The sequence below is a fragment of the Microchirus variegatus genome (assembly GCF_963457635.1).
Source record: "Microchirus variegatus genome assembly, chromosome: 18".
In the NCBI taxonomy this organism is placed as follows: Eukaryota; Metazoa; Chordata; class Actinopteri; order Pleuronectiformes; family Soleidae; genus Microchirus; species Microchirus variegatus.
Window position 1 is genome coordinate 1,953,604 of NC_139819.1, and position 24,226 is coordinate 1,977,829.

At 41.2% G+C, this 24,226-nt stretch overlaps 4 protein-coding genes across 4 annotated transcripts; all 4 read right to left on the reverse strand.

Annotated features, from left to right (window-relative positions):
* Positions 1-1,572: 1,572 nt before the first annotated feature.
* On the reverse strand, positions 1,573-6,795 carry sdf2l1 (stromal cell-derived factor 2-like 1). The gene is made up of 3 exons (XM_083905460.1): positions 6,582-6,795; positions 3,122-3,318; positions 1,573-2,152 (listed from the first exon to the last, which is right to left on the reverse strand). Exons 1-3 carry the CDS (start codon positions 6,754-6,756, stop codon positions 1,874-1,876), a joined length of 651 nt encoding a protein of 216 aa, XP_083761586.1. The 5' UTR covers positions 6,757-6,795; the 3' UTR covers positions 1,573-1,873.
* A 1,711-nt stretch (positions 6,796-8,506) lies between these two features.
* On the reverse strand, positions 8,507-11,230 carry ankrd34bb (ankyrin repeat domain 34Bb; the record flags this gene model as incomplete). Its single annotated transcript, XM_083904414.1, has 2 exons — positions 8,507-9,842; positions 11,028-11,230. 2 exons carry the CDS (start codon positions 11,228-11,230, stop codon positions 8,507-8,509), a joined length of 1,539 nt encoding a protein of 512 aa, XP_083760540.1.
* Positions 11,231-14,983: 3,753 nt separating this feature from the next.
* dhfr (dihydrofolate reductase) lies at positions 14,984-17,224 on the reverse strand. Its single transcript, XM_083905247.1, has 6 exons — positions 17,051-17,224; positions 16,890-16,939; positions 16,442-16,547; positions 15,748-15,871; positions 15,209-15,324; positions 14,984-15,116 (listed from the first exon to the last, which is right to left on the reverse strand). Exons 1-6 carry the CDS (start codon positions 17,140-17,142, stop codon positions 15,035-15,037), a joined length of 570 nt encoding a protein of 189 aa, XP_083761373.1. The 5' UTR covers positions 17,143-17,224; the 3' UTR covers positions 14,984-15,034.
* Positions 17,225-17,946: 722 nt separating this feature from the next.
* gtf2h2 (general transcription factor IIH, polypeptide 2) lies at positions 17,947-23,802 on the reverse strand (the record flags this gene model as incomplete). Its single annotated transcript, XM_083905224.1, has 15 exons — positions 23,767-23,802; positions 22,919-23,004; positions 22,693-22,770; positions 22,581-22,617; positions 22,362-22,448; positions 21,892-21,942; positions 21,703-21,757; positions 21,502-21,610; positions 21,308-21,398; positions 20,387-20,582; positions 19,859-19,922; positions 19,589-19,698; positions 19,392-19,497; positions 18,227-18,266; positions 17,947-18,057 (listed from the first exon to the last, which is right to left on the reverse strand). The coding sequence occupies exons 2-15, from the start codon at positions 22,972-22,974 to the stop codon at positions 17,947-17,949; spliced, it is 1,191 nt and encodes a 396-aa protein (XP_083761350.1). The 5' UTR covers positions 22,975-23,004; positions 23,767-23,802.
* Positions 23,803-24,226: the final 424 nt, after the last annotated feature.

Here is a 24,226-nt window from a genome sequence, read left to right on the forward strand (position 1 = left end):
CATATTTTTTTTAGGTTATTCTGCTTTTTTTTAAAGATGTGTGACAATTTGGCTCACTTTGCAGAAATTCTTTTTTTATTTTGATATCAGTAATACAACAGAACGTGGTTTTCAATAATTATACAAGACATTTTTTTAATTTAGGGGAGGGGAAATATATATATATATATATATAGAGTATGATAACATTCTAAATATAAAATATATGTCATGTCAATAAATTTAATTTGTACGCTGACACGCATAATAATATATATAATATATAATATAATAATAGATGCTAGAACAAAAATGCTGTGAAAACGCCTCTACGTCAATAAACAACAAAATAATAATAATAATAATAATAATAATAAAAAATACAAATAAAACATTAAATATCTTAATAACAAAAAATATGTGTCGAATAATTATTGTGAATAACTGCAAAATGTAATTTTAAAAAGAAAGATTTTAAAACAAAAAAGAATCTATAAAATTTTCAGAGTTTTATAACGGCTACATAATCTCCAATTTAGCTCCGCCCCATCCAAACATCACTGGCCCCGCCCCCCCCCCCCCAGCAGCAGCAGAGAGAGGTGATGGAGCAACAACACAGCACTTCCTGCTCAGAGGAGAGCGCTTACGTTTATGTTTGGTCACCGTCTTAGTCATAAATGTGATATTTGGCAGCTGTAAAATCTGATTTTGGGCCCGACGTTAATGCCGGTCGAGCCAGTTTTGACCCACGTGCCGCCAGTTGCTGAACGCTGAACAACGTAACACAGCTTTAACTCGTGAAAAACACTATTTCTTTTGCTACTGTGACTGTTTTTGTGTGGTTTGAAATGCAATACATTGATTAAAAAACATTGTAAAATTGAGAATGCAGGCAGTGATTTTGACGATAAAGTTGGAAAAAATGACTGTAAGAACAGTGAGTAAGTGTTGAAAGTACAGTTTACCTCAGAGAAGATGCAGAGGTGGTGCTGAGGAGAGGACACTGATGAGGAGAAGATGCTCGTCACAGCTGCGGCGGTTTATATGGGATCTTGGCGCCATCTGCTGGACAGAAGAGTGAGCTGCAGCAGCAGCAGCGGCAGCAGCCAGTGGACGATCCCCTCCAAACGAAAAGGTTTTTTCAGGAGTGTGGTTGTTGTTGTTGTTGTAGGAGGTGTTGACAGATTTTGGTCTTTAGAAGATGTTTTTTTTTTTTAAATACTTTTTAACACAAAAAAACTTTTGTAAAATCGCTCACTCTCCCCACACCAAACCCCATACAGAAAATCACTGATTTTAGCTCACGGGGACACAGGAGCTGCCGGTCGAGTGCTGCCTCGTGTGGTCACTTTGTGTCACTGAGGTTGATCCGATCAAAGTTTTTCAAAAGCCGAATTGACGAAATAAGACGTTTGGACTTTGTGATCGACTGGTGACGGAAGTAGCAGAAAACAAACTTCAGCTTTTAGCCTTAAAAATCGAATCTAAAAGAGTTGTAGATGTGGATATATATTATGCAAGAGCATGTATGTAAAACATTCACCAACACACTGTAAATGTACGTATATATTAACCTTTATTTGTCAATTCCAGTGATAAATCCAGTCGGTAATTTAGCTTCAATGTTGTTCCTGTCCCTAATGAAAGAACTCCTCTGAGGAGGAAAACAGTATATATACACCGTATGAATTCTCTACGTACGCTATCGCTAATTGCCGTCAAACGATAAGGAAACGTAAAACCCCGCCCGCTTTGTCTCCCCGAGTTCTCGTCTCCATCGTTCGTCTCGTTTTGGTCCATTTTGAGCGGTGAAAACCTCCGCAGGGCTCTTCTTTCGTTCGTTCGTTCGCTCACACAAGTCCACGCGTCGCACGGCAGCGAACGGGCGTCAACGTCACAGCTCGTCGTGACGCAGCAGCTCCTGACTGGGCAGGATGAACACGCCCTCCATGGCTCGCCACCAGTTGTGCGCGCCGGGCGAGCCCATGCCGTGGACCTCGCGCTGGCCGCGGATGGGGTGGCCGTACTGCTCGCCCGTCACGCTCAGGAAGACGTCGGTGCCCACGTGCTTGAAGCGCACGGCGTCGTCGCGCTCCCAGTGGACGCCGTCGCACTGCACCGACCACACGTCCAGGTCGTCGCCCTCGCCGTTCTCCCCGAAGGCGCTGACCTCCTGGTGGGACGCCCCGGGAAAAGAAAATGAAGTTAATCTGCATGTTTTTGGACTGCGGGAGGAAGAACCTTCTCGCTGTGAGGCAAAAATGCCGTCCACTGCTTCTCCATACTCACAACTGATATATAAAACTTAGTTTATCTCAGTTTATTAGGTGTTCTGCCATGTTTTATCCACTATTTTACTCATCTATTCTGAGGAAATTTATCACCTCAGAGTCACAATTGATTATTCTGTCGATTTCCACAATTAATGGTTTTTTGCTTCATGAAATGCAGTGAAAATGTTGAAAAAACGTCCATCAAATTCTAGAAACGATGTCTCGCGTTTGTCCACAAACTTAAAAACGATGCAGTTTTCAGATTTCTTTGTTTTACGGAGCAAAGAAAACCGAACAATATTCACATTTAAGACGTGGAAAAATCACAGAAACTATCAAATGTTCACATTTAAGAAGCAGAAAAATCACAGAAACTATCAAATATTCACATTTAAGAAGCCGAAAAATCACAGAAACTATCAAATATTCACATTTAAGAAGCAGAAAAATCACAGAAAATATCAAATATTCACATTTAAGAAGCAGAAAAATCACAGAAACTATCAAATGTTTACATTTAAGAAGCAGAAAAATCACAGAAACTATCAAATATTCACATTTAAGAAGCAGAAAAATCAAGATAAAGGTGTTTTAATTGATTAAAAATGACTCAAACCGATAACTGACTGAAAAATGTCCATATTTAAGAAGCTGAAAAATCTGAGAATTCAACACTCAAACAATTACAGGATTACTCTGATTAATCAGTTTAAGGCCTAACAACTCAAAAAAGTGGTTTAAAAGATTTTGTTTTATTGTTAATTCAACTAAGAAAGCAAGTTAAGTACATTATACATCACCATTCATACATAACGAAATTCAAAGTACTTTAACTGAGAAAATAAAGACCAAAAAACATGGCGTCTGACCTGGTTGTTGGACAGCGGGGAGCTGAAGTGGTGCGTGTGCAGGTTTCGGCCGGTCTTCATGTGCGTGATGCGGATCCCCTCGCCACACTTGATGGCCACGCCGCGCTGACACGGCCGGTTCGGCTTCCCGCGGATCTGCCAGTAGCTGTTGGCGTCGTCGGCATTTTCCACGCCGGTCACAGACTGCTGTCCACTGCCTACACACACACACACACACAGTAAAAGCATTACAGACGCAACTTTAGAACGTACGAAAATAAACCAGCAAAAAGTCCAATAAAAATGCAATATCATGCGTCCCTAGTTTTAACAGGAAAAGAAAGGTCTGTGCAGCATCTGCCTAGACAGGTTGGGGTGAAATGAAGCACAATGGGGGGGGGGGGGGGGTGTGTTGCAATTTTTTAAAATTTCAGCGACAACGCACCTCGTCCAATCTCGTGTGACAAATAAACAAATGTTGAAACCGTGAATCTTGATTACTGCTACGATAAACGTGAACTTGAAGCCAGTTTTGATGCTTTTATTTTGAAAATATATATTGAAAATGTGAAAATAGTGCCTCGGCATCAACGTTAAAGGCGCCATATGTAAGAATGTGGCCAAAAACGGTTACTACATTCAAATTCAAAACGCCGAGGTCTTTTAGGTTTCGTTTTCTGAGGTAACTGGCAACCCGTGGTTGCTCGGCAGCTGAGACTCTACTGACTGCAATGATTGGTAGAACATGATTTCAAAACATAAACATGATTTGCAGTCTGCAAAATGTTTTTTTTAATGCAAATATTTTGTCTGTACTGTTGTTGTTGCTCTTTTCGTTTAATAAACAGACCGGTCCAGTTCGACTGTCGGCAAGCTAATGGCACTAAAGGAGCTAACACAGCTATCGGCGCTAACTGGAAAACAGTGCCTGGACACTGGTGCACACTCTGGTAAACATGACGTCACACACGTTTTGGTTTTTTTGGGTCAGTCATCATGGAAACGTGTCATGCGCCAACATTGGCGCCGTTAACGTGCCCAGCACTAAAAATCTAATTTCTTTACGCAAATTCAGGTTATCAAGTTATTAATAGTTAATAATTTTTGTGTATATATTATTATGGTATACAGCACATACTGAGCCCAACATGAATTAATTATGAATGAATAAAAATAAAATGTAGAGTATCATTGTATTACGAGGACTAACCAGCTCTGAAAGGCTCAGGTGTCACATGACTGCGTTCGCCCTCTTCCTGTGTGACACACACACACACACACACACATTCTTGTACTTGCTGCATACTGAGGACTGGGTCGCTGACAAAGTGAGGACCAGCATTTCCACTTTATAAATCAACACAATTACAAATATCTACTTCATGAATGACATCTACGAAGAACTACTGGTTGCAGTACCATAAAATGTCGGCTGGTGGAGCCCCAGAGCAAAATTTTTAGTCCAAAATTTGACCCAAAATTTTTGGTCCAAAATTTGACCCAACATTTTTGGTCCAAAATTTGACCCAACATTTTTGGTCCAAAATTTGACCCAACATTTTTGGTCCAAAATTTGACCCAACATTTTTGGACCAAAATTTGACCCAACATTTTTGGACCAAAATTTGACCAAACATTTTTGGTCCAAAATTTGACCCAACAAATTTGACAAAAATGTCATACTATATACTATGTTGTCCAAAAGTTGAAAAAAATTTGACCCAAAATTTTTAATCCGAAATTTGACAAAAAAGTCATACTATACTATATCGTCCAAAAAGTGAGTTGTTTTTTTGGACAAATTGAGTATAGCATGTTATAGCAACCTAAGGAAGTGATTTCAATGAACGCAAAGTGAGGACAGGCCAAAATGTCCTCACTTCGTAAAAATGACCTCACTTTGTTGGTTAAAAACCCTCACTGGTCCTCAGTATGCCGCAAGTACAAGAACACACACACACACACACTTCCTGTATCACTTTCAGACTCTCCATATCTGTGTAACTGAACACTCTGTGAGCAGGTGTCGGTAAACTGTAGAACACATTCAGCTCTTTGTTGTCGCTGTAGGAGCAGAAAGAAAATGGCCGACGAGTCACAGAGACCTGACATGTACAGGTGTCCGGATGAGTCCATAACGTCTCTCACTCACTCGCAATCTTTTCTTAGCGATAAACCACGTTTTCTGACAATTCCGTCAATTTTACATTCAAGCACACAGGACTTGTTGATCCACTGCTGCCTCTGTCAGCGGAGTTCTAAAGTGTTGTCTTGTGACTTCAGTGCTTTTAAATCCTTTGTTTTGATCGACACAAACGTACAAAACAACGCAGCAGTTGACGAGCAGCTCCTGTTTCTCCCCGAGCTAAAAATGCTGATTTTCTCTATGGACTTTGGTGTGTGGTAGTGAGCGGTTTACCAGTCCAGGCTAAAGCAGCGACATAACTTTAAGACATCTTAATAGACTTATGCGGATGAAGATTTTAATGGGGGGATCTTTTTGTCAAAGGTACAGTGTATAAAATTTCAAATTGTTATTTTTAAAACTTTAAAATTAGCCATTTATATTAGGGGTGGAGAGAAAAAAAATTAATGAAAAACCACACAAAACACCAGTTTGTGTTATTTGTGTACAGTTTATTTTTGTAACTTCTGGGAGAAATAGGCAGCTAGCCTAAGCTTTTATTTATGCTAGTTATTTTTTTGTACAGTAAGTAAGTTTTTATTTGTTTTGAATGAATAAATGTTAACTTTTTTCTTAAGTTTGCCTCTGTGCGATCACATTATCACATTATCTGATACAAACGGTATTGTTTTGATGCCATAATTTACCTTCACACACTATGCATTGTATACATTTTTGAATCGAGAATCGATTTTGAATCGAATCGTGAGCCACCCAAATATTCACATCCCCAAGGGCCTTGCTGTACAGAGGCAGCCATCTTGCACTGTCATGTGTGTGCGCGCGCAAAACTTTATTAGTTCTACCCATGTGCCCAAACGTGGCTACTTCCTGTTAGCGCCGTTGTTTAACATCACTTCACACATACAAAGCAAAGAATAAAGTCCAACCCTTGCGTCAACAGTTGCGTTTCCATTACGGGTTTTTCAGGTGTTTATATCGAAGGGGTGTTTTGTGTACGAAGCGTAATTCTAGCCTCGCAACATCGCTATTTTTTTCCGCGTAAAATCTCGACTCCACTTTGATGAAGACGGCCAAATATTTTCACATTTCTAAAGGTCATGAAAACACAACTTAAAACCTCAAGTATGTCGTTAATAAATATGCCAAAGGTGCCCTTTTGTCACTTGAGCATCTGAGCCACAACATGTCTGTGTACGCCACTGTCACCGAGGAACACTGGGGAGGCTTGTGTTTCTGTTGTGTTGTCGGACAAAGGAGCAGAAAGGACTTTAAATTGTGTACATTTTGGATTAAATGTTAGCATAGACGTGTGTCATGGAGGAAGTTACTCACCTGAGCCATATTTGACGTCGTGTGAATGAAGGCGGACGTTGTGTCGGGTGTTGAGCAGCTTCAACAGGGAGCCGCAGGTCACCGTGTTGTGCTCGGACTCTCTGGACTCGCAGCGGCACAACACGCACAGCAGCAGCGGCAGGAACCTCAACGCGACACCGGGCTTTACCTCCATCTCTCTCTTTACGGCTCTATTGTCATCACAGCAGCGGCGGAACACGCACTGACAGCGGCGGCGAACACTTTCAAACGCCTACCGCTGCCGCCGACCAATCACAGCCTGACAGGTCCGAGCGCGAGGAAGTAGATGTCGACGTGTGATTGGTCCAAAAAAAAAAGAAAAAAAGAATAACCCGGAAGTAACGCCGCTGTCGTGACGTATGAGAAATTACGTTCACAAAAGTCAAAAAAATTGAACAATAAAGCGCATTACGTTACATTATTTCACGAATTAAAATACTTTAAAAAGCAGAGAATACAATACATGTCAGTGAAACCCTGAAAGTGTTTTGTTTTATTTGATAAGTTACTTTTTACACTTATTCTCTTCATGTATATGGGGTTTTAACAGCAGAGATATCCTAGAATTGTCTTTATCTCAATTAAAATTGTATAATCATTATCTTTATCAATTGTAGATATCCACAATCTACAATTATAGACCTAAGAGCCGCTCCACTTCCACGTAAACATAATTAATAGCTTTGCTCAGGGTATCTGCGGGGTCTTAAAAAGTCTTAAATCCAATCATTTGAATTTTTAAAATTTCCTAAAAGGTCTTAAATACAATTTTGAAAGGTCTTAAAAATATATTAACGTTACTTTTATTTAAAACGCGCATAAACTTCAGTCTCGCTCTGAAATGTTTCTATTTTTGAGGATGCGCTAACATGACTACAACACAGAACTAAAGTAGGCCTCCTGTGCTGCCCGGTGAGAATTTATCGAGCACAACTAGCTAGTGCGCTGTGCGCGCGCCGCGGTGTGCTACAGCTTAGCATAGCAGCGGAGAAATCGTAACGAAAGCCCACAGCTAAGCCCAATTGCTTGCATAAGATGGGTAAGTGCAAGATTTGTGGCTTCAATTTTCCTTCATGTCTTTTGTACTTTTTTGCCGTTATGGATGTGAAATGGGTCTTAAATTGTATTCATTATGGTCTTAAAAAAGTCTTAAATTTGACTTGTTGAGACCTGCAGAGACCCTGTTTGCTGTTCTAGCTAGTTAGACGCTTGTGTCTAGCTCGACATTTAGCTATAGTTCGCTAAATAGCGAGCTGATACATAACATAAATGTTTCATAACACTGGAACTTGCATTGTTGTTACTGCTCGAAATACAGGGAGGATTTGTGATATTAATGTTATGTTTATTTTAGCTTTTAACAATATTACACCAAATGTTTTACATTTTTGTAAAAGCCACAGGCACAACTGCTTGTTAAAGGACATCACATCGCATAGCAACTTAATGCATTTAGTCATGTAGACGCAATCAAGACAAGCTGTTGACGTTCAAACCGAGCGTCGGAATTATTCGAACATGACGTGGCTGTGGCTGGTTTGAGTATTTCAGAAAGTGCTAGTCGTCTCGAGGATTTACAGAGAATAATGGTCCAAAAAAGAGAAAAATATCCAGGAAGCAGCAATTCAGCAGTTTGCCTTGAGTTCAGAGGAGATCGGCCAGACTGACTGTGGTCTTATTATGATTTCAAACCACTCATTAAGCAGATGAGCTACAGCAGCAAAGGACCAAAGCAGGTGCCGTTCCCGCCATTTTAGCTAATAAAGTAGCCAGTTAGTGTAAATTCAGTATCTACAGCATTAAGTCGTCTTCTCAAGTAGTTCTACTGCAAGGTTTTTCGTGATGGTCAGCAATGGTACGACGTTTACAAGCAAACCTTCCTTTGAGCGATGCTATATTTTGTTCTAGCGGCCAAGAGTTTCCTCAAAGTTTGCCAGCTGTTTTATCTGCTCGCTCTGCATCGAGTGGCGCCTCCACAGCATTTTGTTGGCCTGTGCGTTCCTCGGGAAAACAGGTGCACAGGGTAGAAAGGGCTTTGACCCTGTGAGAACACTGTTCAGAGTCTTGCTACTTCCGGTCAACGTCTGGGAGGCAGAGCTGGCCCCGATATCCGGGATGGGAGCATGTGGGTTGAGCGGTGGGAGGTACCTTGGGCGGGTGTGGGCAATGTGGTCCAGAAGATGAGCCCCCGAGCCTCTGTGCTCCGGCCTGGCTGTGTCACATCTCTGAACAGAGCTCTCCAAGGACTCTCTGGATCCCGACAGAGCGCAGGACCTGCTGTTGACCAGCCGGTGCCTTTCCGTTCCCACTCCGGCTCCACCGCTACCCTTGGAGCTGTTGCCTCGGCAGCCAAACTGTGGCAACTGGGAGTCAGAACTGTAATGGTTCACGCCGATGTTCCGTCGACGGACCACGTTTTGCAGACTCGAAACGTTCAGTTGCGCAGGACAGTCGCAGGAGTCTCCGTGCACTTGTCTGGACTCGTACGGGAAGGGGAGACTGTCTTGGTGCAAGTTCGGGTGCGACGCAGAGTGCAGTGAACTCGCAGCACTGTCGTACGACATCTTTCTCCCTAAGCCTCTCCTTCCGCCGCCGCCTTTGCCTTCGCTCCTGCTCTCCAGTGCTCTCAGAAGCCCCGCGATATCTCTGACGTCGACGCTGTGGTGACGGGAAACAGCAGGAGGTCGCCCGTGAACGGCAGAACCGCCGACGCCGAAGAGTCGCCCTTCCTCAGGTGTAAGTTCCTCTGGCTCCGCTGTCAGAGAGGAGGTCTGGCTCAGCTGGAGCAGCGTGGGTGGACTCTTGGCCCACTGCTCTGAGTGTAGCCGATGGAGATTGACCCGCTTATCCACAACAGGGACACCTATAGGACTGGGATGTTGGTGAGAGGATGCTGGGCTGTAATGCAGACGCTCCTCGGTATCAGGAGGTGGAGGGACATTGAGGTACTGTTTTGTCACCTGGTGGCCAGTTGGCATTTTGTTGGTGGTGATGATTATAACCTCCTTACCCTTCCCTTTGCACGCATCCAGAAGGACCCGGAGGACGTCCCTGTTTCCCGAATTGACCGCGTAAACCAGTGCCGACAAACCTGCGTGATCCTCCAGTGTCGGATCAGCGCCGTTGCCCAGAAGGAGCGACAGAATTTCAGGTCCGGCTTGTTCGAGGCATGCGTGCATCAGTGCGGTTTTGCCCGTCTTGTCTTGGATGTTTGGATCGGCGCCATTTTCCAGAAGATACCTGTTATAAGTGAAGATCATAGTTATTAAACGAGAAAAGAAAGCAGTATACAAAGGGTCAAGTGTAATAGTTATGAAACGGTTGTTGTACAGAAATCAATATATACACGATTAAGTGGTTTTTCGTGGCCTTAAATTAGAGGCCACCATCTTGCATTGCCATGTTTCTGCAGGAACCCCGAATACTTCCGGGTATTGGCCAATCACAAGACAGAGTGTGTTGTGATTGGCTAGCCAGCGTAGAGCCTTCCCAACTGTCTTCTGGGGGTGAGATTTCAGTCTGAAACACCGCGGCTGAGGAGAGCGTCAGTAAGGAGAGATTTCTATCGGCTCATTTACAGCAACTAGGAGGTTTTTGACCATAAAAACAAGTTAATGTATGTAAGTAGACCTCCATAAGTAACATATATGTGCAACAGGAGCGCTATATGTGAGCTTTAAATGTCGATAATTCCTTCACCCCAGACCCTTCAGTCCTGGTTCATGCATTCCGCAGATGGTCCGCTACGGTCCGTGTTCCAAAAAAACGACTAGGACTGAACACGTCTACGAACATGAAGTTGACCCAAGAGAAAGTCGGCCATTTTGTATTTGGTGTCCATCTTTGCAATTTTTCACTTTTTTGAATGAACGGACATCGTACAAACATTTTTAAAAAACACGTCAATTTGTACGAGGCAAATCAAGGACGAATAGTTATCAAAAGGGCTCCTAGATTCAAAAGGGCCTGGCCAATGGCGACCATCAGAATTTTGATCCAACGCCACGAAACAGGAAGTGGGATGTAAACGCAAAGTCTGCAGTGGTACCCAATGTAGACCCTTTGCAGACATATGCGAGCACGTCCTCCCCGTTTCGTGACTGGATGTGCTGACTGTAGCCACAACATCGTCCAGTCCGGGTCGGTGGCTCGTTCTACTTTTGTCGAAGACCAGTACGACCCGCTACCCAAAGACTGCAAGGACACACAAATCGAGGCGAATTCCGCAGGGGGAAATCGCTGCTACTTGGTAAGGAAAGTGCGGTCCGGCAAACACGCACACCCAGGCTGCAATTATCTTCTAGGTTTGGTTGGGAAGGGCCTACCCAAAGGTTAGACCCTACATTGCTTGGGATGGAAGCCTTTGAAAAAGCAACAATTTCCCCAAATCAATAGCTTTGCCGTATCGTCGCAGACAGAACGTACCGAACCATCTTGTGCTTGGGTACACTTTGCGAGTCGGCGCGGTGCGTCTTGCAGGCCACCATTAGCGGCGTCTCGCCGTGTTCGTTGCTCTCGTTTATGTAGGCCCCTCCCTCCAGGAGCAGCCGCGTGAGACGCAGGCGACTCAGGCAGACGGCCTTCAGCAGGGAGTTCCCGTCCGTTTGAACCTTGGTAGACTCGTCCATCGTTACGGTCGTCTTGGTCGTCTTTACTCCGCCCACAGGGTGTGCGATGAAGGTTTGTCACAGCTGAGCGCCTGCAATGGAAGAAAGAAGGGTTTTAGGTTCTTAGGTACACCCAAAACTAGATTGTTTCCCCTTAAGAAAGCTGCATCTAAAGTACTTAGTAAGTAAAGAACTTTGGATGTTTTGGCCCGTTATTCGAACGCTGCTGCACACCGAGGTCTTTAAAAGACGTAACTAATACACAGTACAAACTAGTACAAGTACACACACACACACACACACCTGCTTCGATACTTCAAGATCCACTTGTACTCTCATTACCGTCGCCACGGTAACTGCGACTCGCAGGTGATGAGGTTTCATGGTGACCAATAAAACACAGACTCATTCCGTCAGCTGACGTGACGAGTACACAGGAAAAGTCAGACTTTTAAGGACATGATTTCTCTTTCTTTATTCTTTCAAGCTTCAGACATAACGTGTTTATGTGTGTGTGTGTGTGTGTGTGTGTGTGTGTGTGTGTGTGTGTGTGCGCGTGTGTGTTGCCCTCTTCAGAACAGCCTGTATTCACTGCTGCTGCCGTTTGTGGGTGTGTGGCCTTGAGTTCCTCTCATCCACGTCTGTAGAGCTGCGACTAGTGATTTAACTGCCTCTGTGTGTGTGTGTGTGTGTGTGTGTGTGTGTGTGTGTGTGTGTGTACACTCTCTGTGCGTCAGTCAAGGATTTTTTACGGTGGCGTAAGTAACCGCCTTTTGTTCAACAAACCGTCAGGCCTCGACTACGCCAGATTTACGTTGTACTGCGTTTTCAAACACTGATTTTTAGCCCCTTGACAAAAGACCCACCCCATAAAAGCTGCGTCATACTAAGTCTACGCTATATTAAGAATCATTTTTTTGCCACATTTCCTCACCTTTAGAGAGGCCGGAAACTGAAGTTTGGAAAGCACTCACTCTCCCCGCACCAAACCCCATAGAGAAAACCAGCGATTTAACAACACGGCACGCACGGAGTTGTCGATCCACTGCTGCCTCCATCGCTAAATTTCAATGTCTTATATTGTCACTTCAGTGTTTGAAATCCTCAATTTAGATTTACTACAGTGACACAAAGTGACCACACGAGGCAGCAGTAGAGCTGCAGCTCCTGCGTCCCCGCGAGATAAAAATCGCTGATGAGGTTTGGTGTGGGTTGTTTTGAGGGAAGTAAAAACAGATTTTTTTTTTATCCACTCAACAAAAGACTCGTGTAATAAAAATCTTTCAGTCTTTGCTTCCCCTCAGTGTGACGTGTTTATACCAAATCAATGTAACCAGCGCGGCCTCTCTCTCTCTCTCTCTCGCTTCTTTGTCGTCATTATTGGATTCGTCAGCGGTGGAAACGACTGCATTATCGGCCGAGGCTGGACGTGAAGGACGACGCGTAGACACTGACGAGACGCTGAATGTCCAGCTGAGACTCGGGGAAACAGCGTTTTCTATTTCTATAGCTACTTATGGTGTATATTTGTATTATCTTTAACCCTGTTAGTCTGTGTCCTCAGGAAGTCTGCCTTTTTTCAAATTTGGCGTCCATCTTGGCGATTTGTACGAAGGAGCGCGTTTGAGCGCGTTAACCGTACCTAGGTAGCTAAAAAAACAAGGTTGTTACGTCGTGTTTTGCATCGTACAAACGTTAAAAAAACACCAAACATTTGGGGAAGCCCATGAGCAAGCGGAAAGGAAATTGGGCTTGTAAACGGAGGGTTGCATGTTCAAATCCCATCAAAGGTTGAGGGCTGTGGTTAAATGCAGAGTTTAAATTCACTGTCACTGTGCAACTAAAACTCACTGTAATTTTACTGCAGCTGCTACATTTGATCGATTCTTAATCGATTACTAAATTAATAATAAACTATTTTAATAATAATAAGCATTTTTTTTCTATAGTTTTGTCAGATTTTTCTGCCTCTTGGAGCCACAGATTTTCTGCGAGTGAGTGAAGATATTTTTAACGCAGTGTGTGTGTGACATTCAGCCTCATGAGCCGTGGCCTTCAGCTCATACAAAAACAGACAGAATAGCTAATGACGGAGAGAAAATGTCATTCCTGAACATTCTGTCGCTTCACGTTCACTGGCCGTTTGTTTTCAATACAAGAGAGAGAGAGAAATGTTTGGTTTTTTTACAGCAATAACGCATTAAATTTAAGAAAAATCTTGTCGTTTTATATTAATATATCGGAATTGTGGGGAAAACATGAAAAGAAGTAGGAAAAGGATTAAAATAACGTCTATTTTTGTTTTTGTTAGGTTTAGTATCAGACTCCTGTAAAGGTCTACAGACAGAAATAGGGATATGTAGATAAAACTATAAAGAGATTTAAAGCTCGATAAGAACGACATCCTTTCTGGTCTGCGAAGGCCACCGTAGTTTCCCATTGACATAAATGGAAAAGGTAGATGTCACTACTTCCTACTAAAGTTAGACTTTTAGATGTCATCTTTTTCACATTTTTCACAAATGTAAGTGTTTTACATATTTAATATTGACTTATTTCATCATTTTTGGTCCTTTAAATAGTGAACATTCACAGATGACCACAGATGTCCGAGTTCCTGCCACAGTTTCACGTTGTTACTTAGTTCAACACTGACCTGAAGGAGTCTCATTCTTCACCGTGGACGGCGATGAAGCTGCAGACCTGGTCCTGCACGTCCACGAAGATCCACTAAGATCCACTGAGATCCACTGAGATCCTGGTCTGTCAGGCTGAGGAGGATCCAGAGCAGCAGACACCAGGAGTGACTGAGAGACACAGAGATATAGAGGAGATGAAAGAGGGAAGAGGAGGAGGAGGAGGAAACAAGCAGCCAATGACAGCATCATCATCATCATCATCATCATCATCATCATCACACACCGTGTTCTTTCAGTGAAGCTTTTTACGCAGGTACAACACACACACACACACACACACAGGTATTCATGTGTGTGTGTGTGTGTGTGAGAGTGTGTGTGAGAGGACGTCACAGCAAAGTCCAAGGCTGCAGACTGATTTGTTTTATTCAATTGAGAAGGATTTAAAAATAAAAATTTTTTTTTTACGTAAAACCATTTTCAAATATTAGCTTTTTCACAATCATAAAAATCTGAAATAATATATTAAGAAAAACACACACACACATATATATTAATAGTCCAGGAAATATTTTTAGTGCGTATTAAAGCTTATATTTGTTGCTTCGTCTCCCCACACCAAACCTAATAGAGAAAATCAGCGATTTTTAGCTCACGGGGACACAGGAGCTGCTGCTCTTCTGCTGCCTCGTGTGGTCACTTTGTGTCACTGACATTAATCCGAACAGAGTTTTTCAGATGCCGAATCGACAAAATGTTGTGACGTTTGAACCGAGCGATGGAGGCAGCAGTGGATCAACAACTCCTGTGAGCTGTGATGTTAAAATCGCTGATTTTCTCTATGGGGTTTGGTGCGGGGAGAGTGAGTGGTTTACAAACATCAGTTTCCAGCCTAAAATGTGGTCTAAAGGTGGGGAAAATGTCCATAAGTGTAGATTTTAGCAGGTTAGTATTTTGTCAATAGGCTTAAATCCATGTTTGCAGTGAGAGCGAGTGTCTTCATTACCTTCACTGTTCCTCTTCAGTCCACTTTTAGGTCACTTTCGCAGTCGTAGTAGTTGTTGAAATCAAATTTTATTTTAAGTAAAGAAACAAAATAGAAAAATCACATCATAAAAATGTCACTTTATGTCCAGCATTTTTTTTCCCCCGGTGACAAAACGATGGCCGTTTTCATTGTTCCTCTTCATTGCTCGATGCTTTCATACACTTCAAACTTATACTGGATACCGTTCTCCTCCTGCAGCTCCTGTGACACACCTGGAAACCTGCAGGAGGAGAACAGACGAGACACACAATCATCAATAACGTGTGATTTTGAACCAAAAAAACGATGGTTTTTAACTGACGATCTTCTTACTCTGGCAGGAGACTGTATTTGTCCAGACTGATCTCCGGCAGAAAAGTGTCGCATTCAAACTGCTTCAGGATTCGCGTGACAAACAGTCTCTTGGTGCCCGGGATCTCCATCATCTCCTGGGGGACCAAAAAAAACCATGAAACACGGTGTTTACACTTTAGAAAATATTATAGCCAAGTATATAGTAATATATAGTCATTGTCAGCTTCTTAAATGTGAATATTTTCTGGTTTCTTTGCTCCGTAAAAACAAAAATAAGTGACAAATTAATTGATTATGAAAATAACATCATATTTCACACTTTATTCTAACATTTAATATTTCATTTGAATATTTCATTCTTTATTCTGCATATAGCAGTGATATATGCATTATATTTAACTATAACATTTTATATTCTAATAGTTCATGGTGTTTGCTTGAATTTTATACTAACCCTAACCCAATTTCTTTTCTCTGTAGTTTAATAATCCGAGTGTTTAGTCTGACTCTGCCTCCTCCTCCTGATGATGATGATGATGATGATGATGATGCAGTACCTTGTAGAGAGAGCTGCCTCCGATAATCCAGATCTGGTCGGCCTGATCCGCCAGTTCTGTCTCGACGAGCTTCAGAGCTGAGCTGAAGTCTGCTGCGAGGTGATGAGCTCCAGCAGGGGGCAGTCTACAGGAAAACCCATATGAGGTCATATTTATACAGTACTTAAAAGGTGCCATATGTAAGAATGCGGCCAAAAAACGGTTCCTACATTCAAATTCAAAAATACCGAGGTCTTTTAGGTTTCGTTTTCTGACGTAACTGGCAACCCGTGGTTGCTCGGCAGCTGAGACTCTACTGACTGCAATGATTGGTAGACGGCGGTAGGTGGCGCAGTCTGCAAAAGATTTTTTTGAATGCAAATATTTTGTCTGTACTGTTGTTGTTGGTGAGTTCAGTTTGTTATATCAACATTATTCCTGAGTCTCTGTGACATATTAGGAGGATTTTACAGCCATTTGCTTTAGATTTATTACATAATGCACCTTTAATAATAATAAAAAAATAATAATTAAATCTCAAACACCACTGTTTTTTTAAATTAATTATAATACTCTTATGTATCAAAACAAGCGACTTTATTTTGAAATTATGTTCAATATCGTCACAAATGCCTCTATTATGATGGCATAATCATGACTTTGACTGAGAGACGCCTGCTCTGTGGAGTTGTGGCGCCCCCCAGTGGACACATACTTGCACTGTCTGCTGAGGATGATGTTGATCCTGTTGTTCAAAGGTCGGTTCTTCTCCGGGATGGAAAACCACGTCTTTCTGCCCATGATCACCACGTTCTTTTTGTCTGTTTGCACGAGAACAACATTTTATAAACCGTGGTTACAACAAATAATACTCATCATTCACTGCCAAATAACATTGTTTTACTCAGTTAAGAAGCTGAATAATCCGAGAACATAGTTGGCACTTAATATAATAGTTGATGAATCAGTTTGAATGTTTATTTCTTTATTATTTCACTCATTATAAACAGTTTCTTGTGTGTCATCAACTTGACAAACACGGTAAATGTGTAACTGTGTCACATGAACCTTTGACCTCTGACTCAGCAGAAACTCTTTAAATGAACCCCCACACACACAAAAAAAACGATTAAAAGATGAATTTTAAGGAGTTTTTGTTTTACCTTTAACTGAAGACGTCGCTGTCATGGTTCGGAAATGCTTGAATTCGTTACTACGAACGAAAAACAACAACAACAACAACAGGTCACGTGTTTGTAAAACGACGATAATGATGATGTAAAAAATCACTATAGCATAAACAAAACATGCTAACGTTACTCACCTGAGTCTGACCGGATGCCAGGGCAGATTTCCGGTCATCCCGATGCCCATATCAGGACAAACCGCCACGATACCGTTAAGAACCCGAGACATGTTTGTAGAAGAAGACGAAGACGAAGAAGAATTCCGTGTGTGCACGAGACACCGCTCAGTCTGCTGATGCGTCAGCGGTTTGTGTTTACCTCCACTTTCCCGCCGGACGGTTACTTCCGGAAGTTACGTCACTGCTATTTTCCGGTTTAATATTAAAAAAATAAAATAAACAAAATCGAATGATTATTGATGGATTTGCTAAATGTTAAATGGGTAAACAATTTAGTTTTGGTTTTTTTAATCGTTTTCTGTCATGTTTGTAACATTTTAAATGATAACTAAAAAAGCAAAAAAAGAATTGGTTTAATTTATTTGAAACGATGCTATTTTTTTTCTTAGGTCATTTTTTTTTACAAATGTTTTTTTTTCATATCCTGTTTCTCTTTGTTCATGACGTCTCCGCCTACTTCCGGTTCAACTTCACTAATAAAAAAAAGGTTATTGATGCATTTGATTTGAAATGGCACTTAACAAAAACAAGCAATACTCTTTACTTTTGCTGTCATTTGATTTTTTATTTATCTAAAACGTTTCCTTCTTATCATTTGTCTTTTTTTTTTTCATTTCAAATTATCTGAAATGTATTATTTATTACATATATAACTGATATCCACTGATTTAAAAAAAGTTTTACTTGTTCCAGCCTTAATCATGTTTAAAGTGACCTTTAGTGGGAAAATGGAGCAAAAAAGACATTTTTAATAAAGCACAAATACAAAAAAAAAATATTTATTTTAACCTTTGTACAAAAATGGTGTTAGAAAAACTGACATAAAGCAGCTCTGTTCACACAGTTAGTCGGTGTCAGCGTGCAGTGTGACTGTGTATACAGCAGGGGCAGCAGTGCAGGGCGTCGTGGATGAAGAGGTCACACTCCACGCAGAAAACACTGCGACACGACGTACACGTGAACATCTGCAGACGTGAGGACACACGGAGATGAACAGAGTGAAGGTTATGTTTTCATAACTATATTAACATTAGACTTTCATGTTGTACAGGAATGACACCTAATCTCTCTATTTTGATGTATTTTGACGTATTTTAACCCTGTATTTAGTGGAGCATTTTTTTTTTTACTCACAAATTTGTCCTTCAGCTCCCCCTGACAGGCCTGACAGAACCTGGAAGTACATGACAACAGGTTCAGAAGCAGAATGTGAGAACAAAACAAAACAAAGGCAGGGGTGGACATTTTTGTCTGGTCCTAAAAGGGCTTTTTGGACCTGGTTCAAGGGTTAGAATTGGGTTTAGGTTAAAGGTTTAGTTGTGATGGTTCACGTTAGGGTAAGGGGGAATATTTTAGGTACAGGTGCTTATTTTTTTTTAAGCGCTTCCATTAGAAATGACATCAAAATAACCGGCCCCCAACCAAGTCCATTATTTAGCAAAGGCCACACCGTGCGACTGCCAAATAAAGGTCCCGTTTTCATTCACCGTACCACGACGGAAACACCGAAACGAGAGTCCTCGGCGAGACGTGTTCCAGTAGCATTAAAGGTGAAGTAAGTAGTTTATAGTGCCATCTAGAGGAGAGGCTGAAATTTACAACAAAGACCTGCTCCTCTGCTCACCCCCCTCCCTTCCCTGAGCGATACGGTGTCCTCGGCAGGTCAAATGTCGTCCTTGTCGTCTTTCTCTGTGTCGGCAGATGAGGTTCGTGAGGCGAGGGAGAGGGCGGAGCTACCGTGGCCGTAGCAGACGAAGCGGAGAGAGTGGAGGCGGGAATGAAATTTTGAGAAAAAAAATGAAATTTTGAGAAGAAAAAATGAAATTTTGAGAAAAAAAATGAAATTTTGAGAAAAAAAATTAAAATTTTGAGTAAAAACAATAAATTTTGAGAAAAAAAATTAAATTTTGAGAAAAAAAATTGAATTTTGGGAAAAAAATTAAATTTTGAGAAAAGAAGCGGAGAGAGTGGAGGCGGGACTTCCGCTACAAGTAAAGAGATGCTTGATTTGTTCTCTCGCGTTTGTCCTTACAGGCTCCGGTAGAAACATGGCGTCTCGCTGCTAACAGTGGCTATGCAACCGCGGCCCGCGACCATGTTATTTTACATGACTTTTTGAAACACTACGAAAATGAAGCAAAAACTATTATACAGCGACAAGACAATGCAGGAGCACATAATATGTATAAAAAAGTGGATTTTGGGGTCATATAAACCCATAAATACTACACAGTGTCCCTTTAAAGATATAAAAGGCAAAATAAAACGCAACAAAAACATTAAAATAGAGAGTTGTCACCTGTCTGCCGGCTGAAGCTCCTCCACTGGACTCTCGGTAAACGCCTGCAGGGGGAAGAGGTGGTGGAAGGACCGGGCGAGATGTGGCGCCGACACCAGGGTCAAACCTTAAGAGATGATTAATAAACACACACATAAACACAAAAGTACGAAAACTCAAGAGACAAAGTGACAGTGGATCCTTTCCCTCAGACGCACCACAGACTTTACACTCCACTGGAAGCTCGGTGTACTTGGCGTGACACTGTGGACAGAAGTATCCTCCCAGAGACAGACCAGCTGCATCACCGCTGTTGTTGTCCAGGTGACTGGAAGACACACACACACACACACACTCAATTCAAAGTCCTTAGTTCCTCAGAAACATGGTTCTGGCTTCATCAGGACCAGGTTTTGGTCTCCATGAGGACGACTGGTCCTGAGTATTTATGACAGAAACGGTCCTAACCTCCACCATATTCTACTTACGACATGCTAAATGAAGGTTTGGCGTCCTGGTCTGTCGGACAAGCGATGGCGTGCTGAGGGAAACCTGAGCCACACACACACACACACACACACACACACACACACACACACACACACACACACACACACACACACACACACACACAGAGATTAGACACAAATATTTAAGACTTTAAGAAATGCTAATGTAATAAAATCATATCTTAAGAGTAAGTTTAGACAGACTTTTCCACCTGGAAACTGAAGTTTATAAAGCGTTCACTCTCTCAAACCAAATTCCATACAGAAAGTCACTCATTTTAGCTCATAGAGAAGCGGGAGCTGCTGGTCTACTGCTGCCTCGTGTGGTCACTTTGAGTCACTGAGGTCAATCCGAAGAAGGGATTTTAAATTGGCAAAGGCACAAAATAAGACATTTGAACTCGATGGAGGCAGCAGTGGATCAACACCTCCTGTGTGCCGTGATGGTAAAATCACAGATTTTCTCTCTCGGTTTACAACACATGAACACGTGTTTTATAAACTGACCCATGCGTATTAAAGAGCACTCAGACGAGGAGCTGGCCGGAGGAGGTTTGACGTGCATCATCAGAAGCTCTCTGAAGTGACTCTCGTCCAGGATGACGTGGTACAGGCCGCCCGTCTCCCGGGTCAGCACCGTGCACACCCGCACCTCCGCCGACAGGCCGATCACCGACACACGAACCTTCAGCGACGTCAGAGTCTGACGGACGAGAAACACGGTCACTCACACACCACACGATATATACTGTGTGTATATATATATATATATATATATATATATATATATATATATATACTGTGCATAAACTACCATTCAAAGGTTTGGGGTCACTTAGAAATGTCCTTATTTTTGAAGGAAAAACACTTTTTTCAATGAATATAACACATTTTGAGATAGAAATTTTTTTTGGGAAAAAAAAAAATTTGAGAAAAAATTTAATTTTGAGAAGAAAAAAAAATTGAGAAAAAAAAAAAAATTGAGAAAAATTTTTTTTTGAGAAAAAACATTTTTTTGAGAAAAAAACATTTTTTTGAGAAAAAAAATAAATTTTGAGAAAAAAAATAAATTTTGAGAAAAAAAATAAATTTTGAGAAAAAAATTAAATGAAAATGAAATTATTTTTGAATGAAAAACACTTTTTTCAATTTTTTGTGGGGAAAAAAATAAATTTTGAGAAAAAAAAAATACAATTCTGAGGAAGAAAAATAAGATTTCAAGAAATTGAGAAAAAAAAATGGGTAAAAAATGTTTTTTAAAAAAAGAAATTAAAAAAAGAAGACATTTTGAGAAAAAAATTTAAATTTTGAGAAAATGAATAAAAGTGTGACTTTTAATGGAAAACACAACAAAACTGTATAGGTGACTCCAAACTTTTGAACGGTAATGTACATATATACGATTTCCAGGTGAGAGTGCGACGTCACCTTGATGAGTTCGTAGATGTTGGCTGGGTCACACGTGGTGAGGCTGCTCAGGACGATCAGGATCTCACGGCTCGTGTGTCCAGGCATGTGTCTTCATACGCAGACAGACATCCACGTTTTCAAGTGTTTTAATCACGTATACGTGGCTCCAAAATGATATATTTTCTAATATTACGAGAGTAGCAGAAACCTACTTGAGGGACTGTAAGGCCAGGTTGAGAGCGTTGTAGAGGGACGGCTCTCCTCCACACACAGTGTCCACCACCGCCTTCTTCAGAGCCGCGATGTGTTTCTTTGGGTTTCCTGAACGGTGAAACAAGACGAGTCGCAGCGGTTTTAACGTCTTAAAGTAAAGGACAGGAAACACTTAGTATAATTTCAGTGACGACGCTCACCTGCCAGCTCAGTCAGCTTCTCAGCTCTCTTATTCTTTGTGGTGATGAGGCCGACCTGAGGAAACACAGCACAAGCCTTTGAGTCTAAAAGAAGCTTAGAAACAGACACAATCAGGTAAAATATGGGTGTTTGTTTCCCTGTTTTTTGTACCAGTAATAAACAAATACTGAAGGACTGTATTCATTTACCTGACTGATGGGGTTTTGGTCAAAATACTCATCGACGAACGCTTCTATCAGCTGCAGAGAGAAGGAAAGAGAGAGAAGGTTAATGTCAGCAGCTTTGTATTAAGGCACGGTTATTAGGGTTATTATTATCACGAGTGTTATTATCATTATTCCTATGAAATGAATCGTGTTTTGAGGACTTAAACATGGATGAAAATACACTTCTTCTATCTTTGACCCAACACAGCAACAGGAGGGCGACCATTTTGGATCATTGATGTATTGTTTTAGGGCTGTTATTGATGGATTACTATCATTAGAAACACTTTAGTAAGCAATTTTACTCCTTTTCTTCATCGTTAGATTAATTTATACCATTTTTGTCATCTATTTTCTGGTTTCTTTGCGCCACACAACAAAGCAATCGTTAAAACTGGTTGATTTTAGACCATAATTTGTCCTGAAAACAAACTGCTGTTGCTGTTGTTTACCTTCAGAGTGGAGGTGAGGCGGTTTGGTTTTAAATCCTGGTCTTCCATCGTTCTGGAGCAGTCGATCACCACGTAGAGGTGACGCATCTACAGGGAAACGACAGGGAAACTCTCCGTCAAATATGACATGTACTGTACATTATATCATAACCCTCTCATGACTCTCTAAAATTACACTGATAAGAAAGGAGGGAAGGAAGGGGGGGAAAAGTCGCTCACCATTCCAAGCCGAACTTGTTCATGGCTCTTGATCACCCTGAGACACACAAATTGAAAGAGGTATTGGTATTGAAAGAGAAAAATAACTGCACACACACACACACACACTAACCTTTTCCTTTTAGACTGGAACAGGATTTCTTCCACTGAGGCTCTGAGCGAACCAGATTCATCTTCCCTCAGCACCTCCCTGTAACACAGATACAGCCACTCAGTATTTTAATTACAATGACATAATAATAACATGAACCCTCTGAAGATCACTGAGGATATTCAGGAAGCAGAAGGTTGAAATCACAGATTACCGAGTGGATGTGTGTGTCGTGCAAAACTGTTACCATGTTCTCTCGTAGCCGCCTTCCCAGCGCTTAGCTTTCTCGGTTTCTTCGTCCATGACGTCGCTCAGTCAACAAACGCCAAAGAACTGGAAAAAACAACAACAGCAAAAATAATATTAATAATATTAAAGTGTTGTTTCTGTGTGCTGTACTGTTTATGTGTTTTGTATTTTTTTTAAAGCTGCAACAAACAATTATTTTCATAATCGATTAATCTGTGGCTAATTTGTTGTTGATCACAGACCAAACTAATGCAGTTATTTGTTTTTGTAATCAGGAAATATTCACATTTAAGAAGCAGAGAAACCAGAACACTTCTTTATCAAACTGATTTATTTGAAATAAGACACTCAACCCAATTAATCAACGATCAAAAATAGTTGACAGTTAATCCAGTAACCGATTGATCGTTGCAGCCCTCGTTGTTTCAGCCGAATTGTAAATTAAATTGTAAACCAGGTCCATTGACGTCACAGAATTCGTCAGGACCGCGTTACTATCGCAATTTTAACGGATAAAAAGTGAATAACTAAAGAAAAGTTCTAAGCCGAATTATTCACAGCCTTCACATAAAATAAACAACGTCATTTAAATGCCTTTATTCCTAATTTAAAGTTTGTAAATAATGGATACGGCTATTTCTTGAAGTCTGCATCTCTGACATCAACAGCTAGCTAGCTTGCGGAAAAGTGTCAAAAAATTGCTCCGCATCGTCCTCCGAGACACGAACGTAAACCATGTTACTTGCGTTGTCAAAGACAGTTAACGTATATTCACTGTGGGTAATTTCACATTCTTACTGACTAAAATCACAAGATATTTATATTTTTAGTGTATTGTTGATGTACCTCAAACAGGAGCGGTGCCACAGCTTTGTCGTCCGGGGGAAAACTCGATCGTCAGAAAAGCTTCCGGGTCCCTTCCAACTTTTTTTTCTCCCCAAGGTTTTGTCGTCAACGATTAGATGCATACCGCCACCTACCGGAGCGGCGTATACACACACAAGGGTTTACTTGACATTAATCTGAATTTGATGAAATAGTAGTTTAATTAAAAATAAAAACAAAACTGTATTATATTAAATTACCACACTTCACAGCCACCAGCCACATTAACAGGTACTTGGACAAAATTGGGTGATAAGAAAATGCACAGACCAAGTGACAGTCATTGTTAAAGCAATGGTGAATTGTTTATTTGTTTGTGTTACATGGAAATAAATGGAATTACAATAAAAGACATATGTTAAAAATAAAAAAGGAGCCTTCATTGATCAGGTTTACAGGTGCGACTCCATGGTTTCATCAT

Excerpts from the sequence above, each read along its gene's own strand:
- sdf2l1 (XM_083905460.1), bottom strand. The coding sequence starts at position 6,756 with ATGGAGGTAAAGCCCGGTGTCGCGTTGAGGTTCCTGCCGCTGCTGCTG. Across the intron at positions 3,319-6,581 it reads CGACGTCAAATATGGCTCAG|GCAGTGGACAGCAGTCTGTG; the intron begins GTGAGTAACTTC and ends GTGTGTGTGTAG. Across the intron at positions 2,153-3,121 it reads CCCCGCTGTCCAACAACCAG|GAGGTCAGCGCCTTCGGGGA; the intron begins GTCAGACGCCAT and ends GCGTCCCACCAG.
- dhfr (XM_083905247.1), bottom strand. The coding sequence starts at position 17,142 with ATGTCTCGGGTTCTTAACGGTATCGTGGCGGTTTGTCCTGATATGGGC. Across the intron at positions 16,940-17,050 it reads TGGCATCCGGTCAGACTCAG|TAACGAATTCAAGCATTTCC; the intron begins GTGAGTAACGTT and ends TTTCGTTCGTAG. Across the intron at positions 15,325-15,747 it reads GAGGCAGCTCTCTCTACAAG|GAGATGATGGAGATCCCGGG; the intron begins GTACTGCATCAT and ends TTGGTCCCCCAG.